This window comes from Paralichthys olivaceus, chromosome 14, assembly GCF_024713975.1.
Source record: "Paralichthys olivaceus isolate ysfri-2021 chromosome 14, ASM2471397v2, whole genome shotgun sequence".
Lineage (NCBI taxonomy): Eukaryota > Metazoa > Chordata > Actinopteri > Pleuronectiformes > Paralichthyidae > Paralichthys > Paralichthys olivaceus.
This window is the reverse complement of record NC_091106.1, coordinates 8662792-8675952: the sequence shown is the minus strand read 5'-3', so window position 1 is coordinate 8675952 and position 13161 is coordinate 8662792. Positions and strand designations below refer to the sequence as shown.

General features: G+C 41.1%; 1 protein-coding gene across 1 annotated transcript; it reads right to left on the bottom strand.

Annotated features, from left to right (window-relative positions):
- Positions 1-957: 957 nt before the first annotated feature.
- LOC109642024 (guanine nucleotide-binding protein G(I)/G(S)/G(O) subunit gamma-4) lies at positions 958-13109 on the bottom strand. The gene is made up of 3 exons (XM_020106656.2): positions 12524-13109; positions 11167-11272; positions 958-3009 (listed from the first exon to the last, which is right to left on the bottom strand). The coding sequence occupies exons 2-3, from the start codon at positions 11263-11265 to the stop codon at positions 2881-2883; spliced, it is 228 nt and encodes a 75-aa protein (XP_019962215.1). The 5' UTR covers positions 11266-11272; positions 12524-13109; the 3' UTR covers positions 958-2880.
- Between the last annotated feature and the right edge of the window lie 52 nt (positions 13110-13161).

The window sequence follows — 13161 nt, the reverse complement described above, 5'->3', positions numbered from 1 at the left end:
CAAACACTCTCCACTCACTGTACTTTTCTCTATGTATATATAGATTTATTTTTATCCATCCAGGTCCCAGCTGGGAACCATGTGCATACCAAATAATATTCAGTCTTACTTATTGAATTTCTACTCTTAGCTTTTGGAACAAAGATTCATACTCTCCTCTATATTTATTTACCCACAAAAGCTTTGAGGGTGTTGTTTTTGAAGTACATCAATGTGTGATCCTTGGATATATATTGTAAAAAATTATTAAATTGACATAATACAATGTAATACTTGGTTTTCACAAGTAAGTTGCTAGAAGCTAAATTAGTCATAAGTACAGGACCAACAATTCAATTTACAGTGATGAAAATAAACACCTTTATATATTATCTCTTAAAAGTTCTCTTTAATTACATCCTGCTGCTTTTGGCTCAGTTCAGAGAAATCAGTGTTGTTCACCACCAGCGTCTGTAGTGTTCTGTACAATCTGTTCAGTTACTGATGTTTTTTAATATTTCTCCAACCTGATTTCCTTGTATGACTTATTCTGAGAAAAAAGCAATTTTGAAACCAACGTGATCACCAGCCCTACAGTTTAGTGAAATAGTAATTTCAGTCTTGTCACAGATGAGGCTATAAATGCAGGCATGGCTGGAATACTGAATCATTATCAGGGACATTATTCATGCGACCTGCGGAGTCAGCAGATGTATTGCTTATTTCCCTGCGACACTGTAGAAGGCAAACTGGCAGAGGCTGAATTGAATCATATTCTCAAAAAAATAAAAATGCACACGACACAAGAAGAGTGCATCCAGATGGCCTGTGGTTCAGCTCAGCCACAGGAGGTCGCACGCACCAGAATATCATGTTCCTCTGTGAGAGCCGGACAATCTGCAGCGGCTTTTATTCATGTTATCAGTGTGATCTGTCAGACTTTATCTGGAAACATCAGGGAGAGACATGAAGCAGAAATAGTGAAGACACGGCACATCTGGGTTGCCCTTTTCCTTTAATTCATTTGATCCAAAGTAGGATTTTACAAAGCCTGCTATTTAATTGCTATTGTTTCCCAAAACAATAATACCATTCATGAATACAGCTGCACGACATATCCGCACTCCAATGAGATTATTCTGTGCAGAGTAGCACCCAGAAAATTCAATGAAGAGGCAATATTTCATTTCATAATAGTTCTCTCTGTTATAGATAGAAATAAATCCATGCAATATTCATCTCTAGCTGTTATATTTCTTGTTTCAGAATTGGCACCATCCTTACGATGAGGTCAGTGAGAGCGTCCTGAGGTCAGTCTCAGGTTGTTCACACAGGAAATAATAACAATAATAATTCTCCTGAAAACAATTTGAGTCCAATAGTTTGAGTTGGTGATAGACCAGTATCCGAGTTTGATTCCTAATGCTAGTTCAAGTACCAAGAGGAAATTTATTTTAATTTTACAGAAACGATGATGCAAAAGTCTAAACCACCGAAGGGATCATATAATGTAAACCGACCCTTAGCGTTGTTTTTTAAAAATACTCAGATAGTATCAATAATTGCATGATTTATAAATGTTTCCTTTCCTAAGTATCATACAAGCTCATTAGCACTACACGTCATGTAGCTGTAAGTGCTATGCAACAAATATTCAATAATACTACTGATAATAACAATATTAATAACGATCATAACAATTCATCGTAAAAATCAGCAAATGCTATTCAACTACCAGGTAAAGGAAACGTTTTTCGACAGTGTGCTTTTTGTTCAAAAACTAAACAAAAACAGAAAAGAAGGCTGTGTGACCACAGTGTGAGGATCACGCTGCTCTCACAGAAGTTGGCACTGTAACATACTGTACACTCTAAAAGACCCGACAGTCTCTCGGAAACACAGGAGGCTGTCAAAAAGGAGCAGAGAAACATGCAGGCCTCTTGGTTTGGCAATAATGTCAAAGGCCGTGCCATTCACTCTAGGACAGGCAAAGAGAATCAGGCTCAGGAAACATGCCCAGCAAACAAATGAGAAAGTTAAGATATCCTGCAAAAGGATGGACTGATAGTGTCTCTGATTTAAAGTGGATGAAACGTATGAGGAGTAAATCAAATAGAGCAGTAAAGGTGGAGTGCATTAAAGCAGACCTGGGGAAAGGAGGCGGCAGATTCATAAATAATTTTTGACTTAAGGGTTGTTTGCACAGTGATAACCCTGAAGAACTCGTCTCGCTGTTGAAACATTAGCTCTGCACCTTTCAATAAGCAGAGGGTCTGTTTATTTATTTGCAGCAGAGGCGACGTGCAGCCGCTTCTTATCACAAGCGCAGTTCGCACAAACTGAAATCATTTAGTGTTCCAGATAAGGTTTCTGTTCCAGCACTAAAAGGAGCAGGTTAATTGTTGGTGACTCTGGAGGCTAATTGAAACAGAAACCAGAAATCACATTTCAGTACAGTAGGCGTTCCTGCTAATGTGTTCAAATGTTCAATTTAATACAAAGATTAATGTTTTTTCATTCAGAATCGGAGAAAGGGACTAAATGTTTAAAAAGAAGTAAACACTGGGCAAATTTCTGTTTCCTGAGACATGTTAAGATCTAGCACAATAAAAGAAAAGAAGGGAAAAAAACATCTCTCATCTCATTAAGCACTGAGCAAGGCTGTTCTCTAATAACAAAGCAATAACAAACCTATTTAACAAGACATGATACGCTCGCCGGGTTGCCAGTTTGGTAGCTGACTCCCCCAAAACCTTCAGCCACCAGGACAGAGCTGACCAACAACAGAGTGTCCGCTGGGGCAAAACTCAACTCAACGCCTGTGGCCAGTAGCTTCAGGTGTGGTGAAGACAGAGAAGCCAGGCAACGCCATGCCTGCACTTGTGCGCCCCTCGCAGGTCATCAGAGGATGGTGCAGAAGAACTTCTTCTCCCGGAAAGGGTTCTCTGAGGCGGGGACGGGCACGATGAGGGGGTCCTCACGTATGTGCGCGTCACAGTACGCCATCAGGTCTGCAGCTGCTTTGGACACCTGCAATATTGAGACAGGAAAAGAACATGCAGAGATCATCAGACGTTTCTCTCACTATTGCAAAATAACCAAAACTTAAAGGTTCAGCGTGTAGAATGTAGTGACATCTATTGGTTAAGTTGCATACTGCAGCTGAATACATGACAGAGAACCTGTGGTAACCTTCAGTTGTGAGAACAATTCAAAAGGTGTTTCGTTTGTCCAGTTTGGGCTAATGTAAAAAACATGGCAGCCTCCATAAAGAGGAATCGCTACCGATGCGGATATAAAGTATTTAAAGATAAAGGTCCCATTCTAGGGTAAAGAAAACAACAATTCATACAATTTAGATGAAACACACTAGAGAATACATCACTAGGATTATTTTATATTCGATTTCTGCCAATAGATCCCTTTCAACTAAATCTTTTCCAGCAGGCTTTCTCATCTTTTTATGTTGCAGCTATCCTGCCTTCATAAGGTGGTGTCTGAATTTGTTCCCAGTGTTCTTATCCTTGTATGACTTCAAAGTTCAGAGCGAACCAGGAACGTCCGTTGCACCTCCCTTGCGTCATCTTCTGTCATTTCAACATCACCTCATTTAATAGTCAATAATAATCACTTTAAAAATGTAATCCATGAAGAAGTATCTGTCGAAGAGAGAAAGAGATTTAAAGGAGCTGCTTATTCGCGGAAGTATATTGGATTTTGAATGTTTTTTAAGTAAAGATAAAAAGTCATATTGACGAGTTCACTCGATTAAATTTGTACTGAAAAACTATTAATTGAAGAGTAAATGTCATTGTTTAGAGGTGATGTTTCTAGATGGGGTTAGCATCAGTGTTACAAAGTGGATAAGGCTTGAAGATGCTGTTTTTTGAAAGTGGTTTTGTATTGCACAAGACAGCCACACTAGTAGCTCTATTAAGCTGTGCAGTAGTGCAATGAGCTGAATACTAATGCTAGCCAGCTAGTTACATGTTTACTCTAGTCTGTTAATCATTTTTGGTTTAGTGTATTAGCCTGCTAACCTTTTCCTAATAGCCCTGAACACAAAGTGTAGCAGAGACTGATGGGAATGTCCTTAGATTTGATTGGTCTGATGACCATGAATGTCCTGAAAGTATTGATGGGAATCCATCCAAATGTTGTTAAGATTCTTCAGTGTGGCCCAAAGTGGTGGAGTGATCAACGCTGCTATGGAACTAGCATATCTCTAAAATCACTTTTTAACTACTCATGGGTTTAGATGAATTATAATTCGTGAAGAGAGCTTTTGAAAAGTTGGGTGTGTGTTTTTATGTATAGGCTCAGTCAAGGCAATGTGCCTATATAATAAAACTGGAAAAAATGGCAGACACCAACCTGATCAAAAATGTGACGAGGTGAATAAAACACGGTAAATTGGAGAAGAGTGTTGTGTGATGTGTGTTTTTATTTCAACGTACACTATGTTCTGCTGCTCCCTGTGTGTTTGTTCAGGTAGATAAACCTGATCCGCATGAAACCCATTCAAAGTTTGGATGAATGCTGCATGGCTGCTGTTTCTTTGAAGTTGCATATAGTATGTATTGGTGATTTGTCAGTGCCTGTGGTGACTGTACTGATGATGTGACATCAGCAGGAGACGACGGCTCATCAGGATGACTGACGAGTTTTAATATTCGATGAAGAGGATGGGACTAACAAATCACATCCTGCCTCTGTGGGAAAACTTGCATTTTATCATTTTCAAACAGAGTCAAACAGACTGAACATTTTACAGACTGATTGTGTACACGAATGCAGGCTTCACTTGGGAGCTGAGACGGGAGGTAACGGGGAGGGGAGGCTGCAAATGGAGAGGAGCAGCTGCATCAGAGGGACGGTCAGGGCTCAGGGATCTACGTGCAGGACTGAGCCATCTGATCTTCTTCCTGCCACTTCACCTCACCCACTGCTGCTCTCATGGAAGAATATAACGCACAAAATCCATCACGCTGCCCATCACATTTCCTCTTAAACAGGGATTATTACAGTTTTATCGTCGCAGCCTAAGCCTATCCAGTCTAAAGGTTTAGGATTAATATCAGGTGCTGAGATTTATTGAAAACATGGCTGGTTTTATTCTATATTTTTGTTGTTTGTCCACAAATCCAATTTAAAGACATAAAAATGGATGCATTCTTCAGTCTCTGTCTTTCTGATGTCTTTAGCCCATTAAAGAAGCAAATCTATTAAACAGCTCAAAATACAATTTAAAAAAGGTTCAGAAATGTCCAAAACCAGATGGAAATTGTAGTTTTCATAGATATAACTCAAAAAAGAATAATCAGTGCATTTGTTAGGGACTATTTTCCACCATGGAGCAATAAATAAGGGGAATAAACTCAGAATAAACTCAGGCTCAAGCGTGATAGCCAAATGTCCAAATCATACTTCTTCTCTATCCATTTTACCTCAGTTGCCCACCCGGGGTTTGTAATTCTCATAAGAAGCCTAAAAAAAAACCTGAGTATAAGTACGAGAAAAAATTATATTTCAGTATTGTAAAAATGGACAGTCATGAATTTTGCAAGTTCAAATAACGGCCGTATCTCAAATCGCTTTCAAGATCACTGTCAGCTCTTCAGAGTATCTAAAAATCCTTCAAATGGATCAGTGTCAGAGGGAGACATGATTCAGTTCAGACGTCCACACTGAGGACATCACCTGTGATGAGGGGTCACTGCTTCATTTTCAGGGGCCAAGTGTTTATAAACCACCGAGCTGCCTCCTGCTGAGCCAGCCAGACTCAAACAAGTAGAAACTAGCCAGATGCTCAGTGAGGGTGTAACCATACGCACAGCAGTGTTCGTGTTCTGTGGTGCTAACATCAGCATGCGAATACGCTAATAAGTGACAATACTAATGTGCTGTTGTCTCGCAGGTATGTTTGCTGTGTTCACTGTCCTGGTTGAGCACATAGTTTGAATACATAATGAAATCATCTGTCCGCAGTAAAGGTCATAAATTCTCCATGTTAGCAGATGAGACATGGGCCAAACTTCAAAGTCAAAGTACACGTCAAATAAATTCTTCTCAAAAATGGTTTCTGTCATTCTCAAGTGTTATTTTTTCCAAAATTTGGTTTTAAGTATCTATTTGATGCTGTAAAGACAGGGTGACATGTAATGATTGAAAGCTGAGACTAACACATGATTGGTCAAAAGTATTGGCAGGACTCGCAGGCTCCAAATGAAGTCCAAAAGGGTGGCCCCCTATCTGGCATATTTTGGCTTCAGGTTCATGCAAAAGGAGGAAGTGGAGACATGTCGTCCATCTTTATATAGCCCACAGCCACAGTCTATGGTTTAGCATGTTTGCCCTCTGCATTTATTAATTTGCTTTTAAGTTCTTCACTCGTTTGAATGACCCCATCCAAAGTCAAAGTCCTCTTTACACTACAAATACATAATGGTGCCTCTGCTGCTTCACTGGCACCAGTAAATACTGACTGTCCACATCCTCATTAGAAACAAACCTAATGGAATTCCTGTGTTTAGTTATAAGCGATCATCCAACACATTAATTTCCGTGACCAAAAAAAAATGACACAGCAGTATTCTCACACATGATTACCTCTCTGCATGATTCTGTTGGCTCTCCGCTCTAACGGCTGCAGTCACCTTCCTCCAGCTAATGCGTCTTTATTATTTATGTCACACGCTCACACTGGTCCTGTCTGTGTTTTTGTAAATCCCCTGTTGCTAATAAAAACTGATAAGTCAGCGATTGCTTAATACACCTCACACGTCAGGAAATAAAGGGGACATTTTCTATGCTAAATTTGGCAAGAGGTTGTTTTACAAATGGTTTACAACACTGAAGGAACTCTGAACAACACTGGTGGGTGTGGTTTTACATTCAAGAGAAGAAATAAATATACAATGTTAATTATCAGTGGATACAAGAATATACTCAAGTCATTATTTAGGAGCTCACGTTATAACCAAGGGTGAAACGCTGGGTTGAACAGTGGGAGGGGTGAGGTCTAACAGCATGGTCATAAACTCAATCATTACTTACAATGAATAATCACTTAATATACCTGCAAACATTTCACTATTTATATGATAGCTTCATTAAAACTGAGGTGAAAAAGTTAGTGTTTGATAATTGGGATTGTTCCAATTGGATTGTCCCCCCCCATGAATTAGGCTCCAGGTTTTAACAAATCAGTTTCAAATCATTTCTGATCCAACTCAATTTTGTTAAGGTCTTAATCATTCTAGAGGCTAATCATATAAAAAATTACTCAAAGGAGATCCTTTGATGGTTGGTTATCTACTTCCTCTACTCGGTCTCTAGCCGACACAAAGCGAAACATTGACAAACCTTTAAGTAAATAACTTATTCTCATGATCATCATCAAAGTAACAAGTGTATCATCAAATCACTGCAGCCAGGGTGTCTGCAGAAAAACGGGAGCCCCACAGGACAAAGAGTGGTACTGCACGGTGTGTGTCATTAGGCCCAGACTGACTGTAATTACACTGCAGCCCCATGATGGAGGGAGAGTCCTTCTAATTAGCACAGATCACATTCCTTTGGCTGATTGAGCAATTAATGAGAACATGGTGATCCCTCAATCAGCAGCACAGAGACCACTCCACTCACAGATACACACTCGTCACATCCCTTAATTAAATTGAAAGGAATGTCAGACACGGGCAACTTTTCTCTCTGCTCCTCTATCTCTGCACTTTTCTCTGCTTTCTTCCGCAGCCACGCGCTACTTCATAGGCTCCTTTTTTGGGGGGGGGGGGGCAGTTAAAAGAAGAATTACTCGGATCTCCTCATCTGATGTGTCGAGTGCTTTTAAAGCACAAACAACTGCAGACCTATCAATCATATGAAAGCTGCTGAGAAAATAGCAGCGATGTGAAATCGTGCTGCTGCTGAAACAGTTACTATTTTGTTTCACACCAACTCCTCTGTCTGTCGGTGTTAAAAGCTTTTCAGAACAAACAGCAGAAGTCAATTATTCAGAACATACATTTTTTCTCAGACAGACTGAGCGAGAGACTTCCGGATAAAGATCGACTGTGACATTTAAAATTCATTTACATTCAGGCCTGATGCGTCTTTTTCCATCAGATGCTAAGGTGACAATAAAACTGACAAGTCAGATTTATTCCAACATTTTGTGATTTAAACCCGTCTTAGCTCAATTTAGATGACTCCATTTTACACTCATTTATCCTCCACCTCCAGCACAACCACAAACCAGTTATTTTACCTTGAACACTATTACGTGTGAGACAGCAGGTGCCCGCTCTCCTTTTGTTCCCAATTAATATTTTGCAACTTCAAGTGCAATTCAATCGCTAAGTTAGGTTTGATGCCGGTGCCATTCTTCTTTCCTTGTGACAAATACAGATGTTTTTTCTTTTGTCAGTTGTTTCCTATCACCACTAAATCTAGCAAAGCATTCTAAGCAACCTGGAAATGCAAAATATGTCATTTCTGTTTAACAAAAAACATCTTCACCAGATATGATTTCAGAATTTAAAGTATGATAAGATCGGTGTCAATAATAAAACCTATTACTTTGACTTGGGCGCATTCATATTCACCAACATTCAAAACCATCGTAGAGAACCAAGTGAGAGGACATGGTTAATGGATGGGACGTGGACCAAACTTAAAAAATACAATGGTTTCTGTCATTTTAGGTTGTTCTTCTCACACTGATGTTTGTTCAAGTGTTGATTCTTCCAGTACGTTGTTTTAATCAGTTATTTGATGATATAAAAACAGAGTGAAATGTCATGATTGACGGCTGAGACTCAATCAGAATTGATCAAGGCCACACATCGACAGGACTTCGCCACTGTGGCTCCGTCCCACAATCATTACTGCGCTGACTCTGGCTCCAAATGACGTCCATAGTGCATGTATCTGGGATATTTTATCTTTATAGTCAACTGTTTTAACATATTAACATGCTCACATTTGTTAATTTGCACTAAATTGCTTTAGACATTTGAATGACCCCCTGTCCAAACGCGATATGTCCCATGAACTCACAGTGGTGCAGATGTGTCTGCTGCACTACTAACTTTACAAAACACCTTTAAAACACAAGAGGAAAGAAAAATAATAAGGAAATATGTTTATATAATGTGTCTCTTTTAATACAGCATTGTCTTTCTAGGGAATGTGGCCACAGACACCCAGATCATAACACTATAAATATATACATATTTAAACAGGCTCAGTCACCGTTGTGTGAACATATAATGACTTTGCACACATTTAAACAAATGAAAAACTTAATTGCCTCTTTAAATCAGTATTCAGTAGCTTCAACTTCCAAACCCTGAATTCAACTCGTAGTGTTAATCACTTTGATTTTCAAAAAGACGAGGTTCCCTTGGAAGGAGCCTTCGTTGTGTTTAGCGGGGATGATGGTGTACAGCAGGCGTCCAGGCCTCGGCCATAATGCTGAGCAAACAGCCTCGGGGCTGTGGGGCAATCATTCCCTGAGCACATGAGGAGCATACCGGATGAGATGATGACATGGCCTTTTAAGTTGCACAAGAGGTGGTTGATGAAAACGATGGAGAGGAGGCATCCCTTCACACTCCACAAACGGGTTCATAGAGTAAGAAATAAAATAAGCTTTTTACTGGGGTGAGCACACAATGCAGTAAAAACAATGACCTCTATGAAGGATTCTGTTGTATAGAACTTATCTACACTGTGTTACGACAATGATTGTGACTGACCTCAGCCATAAAGAATATACAGGGCTTAAAAGTCATCTAACCAGGAGTTGTTTGATGAGGACTTCATGAGGACTGTGCTCCTTCACAATAAAGGTGATGTTTAAGGTGATGAGCCTTAACCTTAAACTCAGGAGTCTGCTGAAGCCTCAATCAATGGGAACATGAGATGAGAAGAAATCCTGCATGAAAAGATGATGACCGAGGACATGCTTTTACAATCTCCCTCAGAAACTATGACACAACCTGAAGGATAACCGAAGTCAGAAGTGGTCACAAATCACAGGGATGAACCTCAGCCTCTGGGTTCATCCCTCACAGACGCTACACTCAGGCGCCCGCGGGGTGAACTTAGGCTTCACTTGACTCCTGTCCAGAAAAGATGCCCTGAACATTCATTTTGCTGTCATCATGAAGTCGACCGCTGGAATAAACTAGAATAGCATTCAGGGGAGCACATACCTCCTTCAAGGCCCAATCGATTCAATCAAGCTTCACCAGATTTCACCCTCCTATAGAGATATAATGTGCCTGACTTTTGGAAAAATGTTTCAATGTTGCAATGTTAAAGAGAGTAAAGAAAAAACATTAAATATATGTAAAAACCCCAGAGGGAGCTGAATCACAATCTGATAAATGGCGTCAAGTGTCAAGGGAAAAGAATGAGTGCAAATAAAAAGACAATATCTAACTGTAGTGTTAATGTCATAGAGGATCAGTCCTGTTTTAAAGAACATCATCCATGAAGGACAGATACGAGACAATAGTGATGGTTCACTGCTACTCTCTCAGTCCATCCAGCAGAGTAGACAAACATATACATTTCATTCTAAATGAAGGCTTTTTAGACAATAGTTAGATGAGGGTAAGCAAAGCCGGTAATAGCTGATTAATTCACAACAAAACCAAACTTAAATTCTATGATCTGCTATTTACAAAAGACTGTAAAGACACCATGGTTGGAAAACCCTTGACAAGGAACCATGCTACTATGTTTCTACTAAAAGCTTTGCAATTGTATTTTATTTTGTTTACAATTTTGATAAGAAAAGAATCATCTGGAGATCAGAAGGATGTGGTTTGTTACTTGGGAGGGGTATAGAGGGCCCCCAGGTTCCTTTATCCTAAGGCCCCTAAAGAACCTTGGAACACTCCTGCATTTGCAAGCAGCTAGCTGGCCTCGTCCAGGAAAACATGAACGATTTATTTTTATCTGTCAATCAGATGAATTAAAAATGGTTGAATCTATTTATTAAATCAAGGTTTGTATCAAGTGGAGTGACTTTTGACTTTAGGAATAATAATAATAACACATGCACCAGGCGATCTGTAAATTCACAAGCAAAGCCACAGTTAACAAAATAAAAGCCCTGTTACATTTATCCTATTTTTTTCAGAGCGGCAGTTAACAAAATAAAAGCCCTCTTACCTTTATCCTATCCATGCAGGCCTCCATCTTCAGCTGCTCCACAGCTTTCCTGGCTTGGGAGATGCTGGCCGTGCTGTTGTTGGCGATACCGTCCTTCATGATGCTCCTGTGACGCCACACAGAGGCACAATGGGTGAGGGGAGGTGGGGGGTGACACATAGAGTCAATGAACATCACATTAAACCCAGAAAAGCAGCCCCCCCGGGGGCTGATGTATCTGGCCCCCTTGGATCAGCCATTCTCTGCCACAACCTTTTATTTCTTCCTTCTTCAAATTCAAAAGGACCCATTTTGCACAGGGAATGTGTTTTACAGCAGCCGAGCTCCATTTTATTTAGAAGAAAGAGCTTTTGAACGCAGCAGCTGGACTGAGGGTTTGTCATTTTATCTGCCGGTGTTCATGCACGATTACTTTCTTTATTTTCAAAATCAAAGTTATGATGTACAGCCAGAGGCTGGAGGAGATGGCAACAAAGCAGGAAAACAAACACACACACACACCTCTTTGGAGCTGTGTGTTGCACCTCAGGGCCACAGTGCTTTGCTCAGGGACACTTCAGCAGACATGTGTGAGGGGAGGGGGGGATGTTATGGAATCAAATGAAGGGAATCAAACCAGCACATTTCCCTCCCATCTGTCCACTCCTCATTTTCTCAACTGTCTTCCACAATGTGCACAAATGCAATTACAGTTTCTATTCAGCAAACACATTTCTGCAGATTTCAGGGCCCGCGCCACCCATCACTCCTCCTCATCCAGCCTGAACAAATCTGTGAGCTTTTAGAACAACATGCATGAACACGCGAAGCGTCTCACCGAGGAGAATCTATGTGGATTCATTGCTTAAGCCTGAATTTGTTAATTTATTTTATTTCCATTGCATCTAATCCAGCTGTGACTGCACTGAAATAGACCTGAATACAAAGCAGATGTTTTGTAAAGGAGAATGCAAGCGTTTGAATCCCACTCTTCGAGCATCTAAAGCCAATTTATGGATTTTCATCACACCCTTGCAGGAAGCCATACAACCAGGCCTCCCCCCTCCACTCAGGTCTCCCCCCTCGATCCGTGCACCCTTCTGCGGCTGCTTCTCGTTCTCTCATCCGCGTTTTATCCTAATGTAACGAAGCTGTTCGTCTCTGCGCATCAGTCAAACCCTCTTATTTCTAAAGGGGGGAGAAATGGTTGGAGACCCTGCAGCGTGCGAGCTGCGGCCCTGCTCACAAAACAGCACCGTGGAGGAGCAGCAGGATTTTTTTTTTCATTAGAAGAATAAAATAATGAAAAATAAAATCTGATTCCCTGCATCGCTCGCTAATATGATCTGATTAATGGATGCTGCAGCCGCCGACCTACCTGAAATGTGCCAGCGGATTTCCAATTTAGAGAATTCCGGGTTGACTCCACCCAACACACACACACACGCACACACATACACACACACAGGGAGAAAAAAAAGCCCCCTCTCTCACACACACACACACGCTAGAAGATGATCTGTCAAATGTGAAATGATAGGAGGAAATCCCAGCCTCGCTTCTCCTCTTTTCTCTGGAGATGAAAAAGACCTCCTCTCTCAGCGGCGCAGAGTCGTGCGCTCCCCGGCGGAGGAAGATGATCCAGGCGGCGAGGTCCTGGCACAGAAACCGCGACTGGATTCGGAGAGGCGGTTACGCATGCAAGCGAGGGGGGGAAACCTCCGTGTGACGATCAGGACGCAGGCTGCGGGGAAAGGAAGCACTCGATCAGTTGAGCAGGAGCTGCAGCAGCGAGCCGGGGGGCGCGTCTCTGCTGTACGGACCGGCCCTAAACGCACCAAAATCTAATTAATGTCTGCTGCTGTTTTAAAAAAAGAGTTTTTATTGTAATTGACTTTATTGTTGCAGGAGACACCACAGATCTGCAGGCTTCCCCATTTCATTTTTACATCAGCTTTGACATCACCGGGTCCCCCCCCCCCCCACCCTGCCTCATCCCTCCTCTCCCCATAGCAA

Excerpts from the sequence above, each read along its gene's own strand:
- LOC109642024 (XM_020106656.2), bottom strand. The coding sequence starts at position 11,265 with ATGAAGGACGGTATCGCCAACAACAGCACGGCCAGCATCTCCCAAGCC. Across the intron at positions 3,010-11,166 it reads CCTGCATGGATAGGATAAAG|GTGTCCAAAGCAGCTGCAGA; the intron begins GTAAGAGGGCTT and ends TCAATATTGCAG.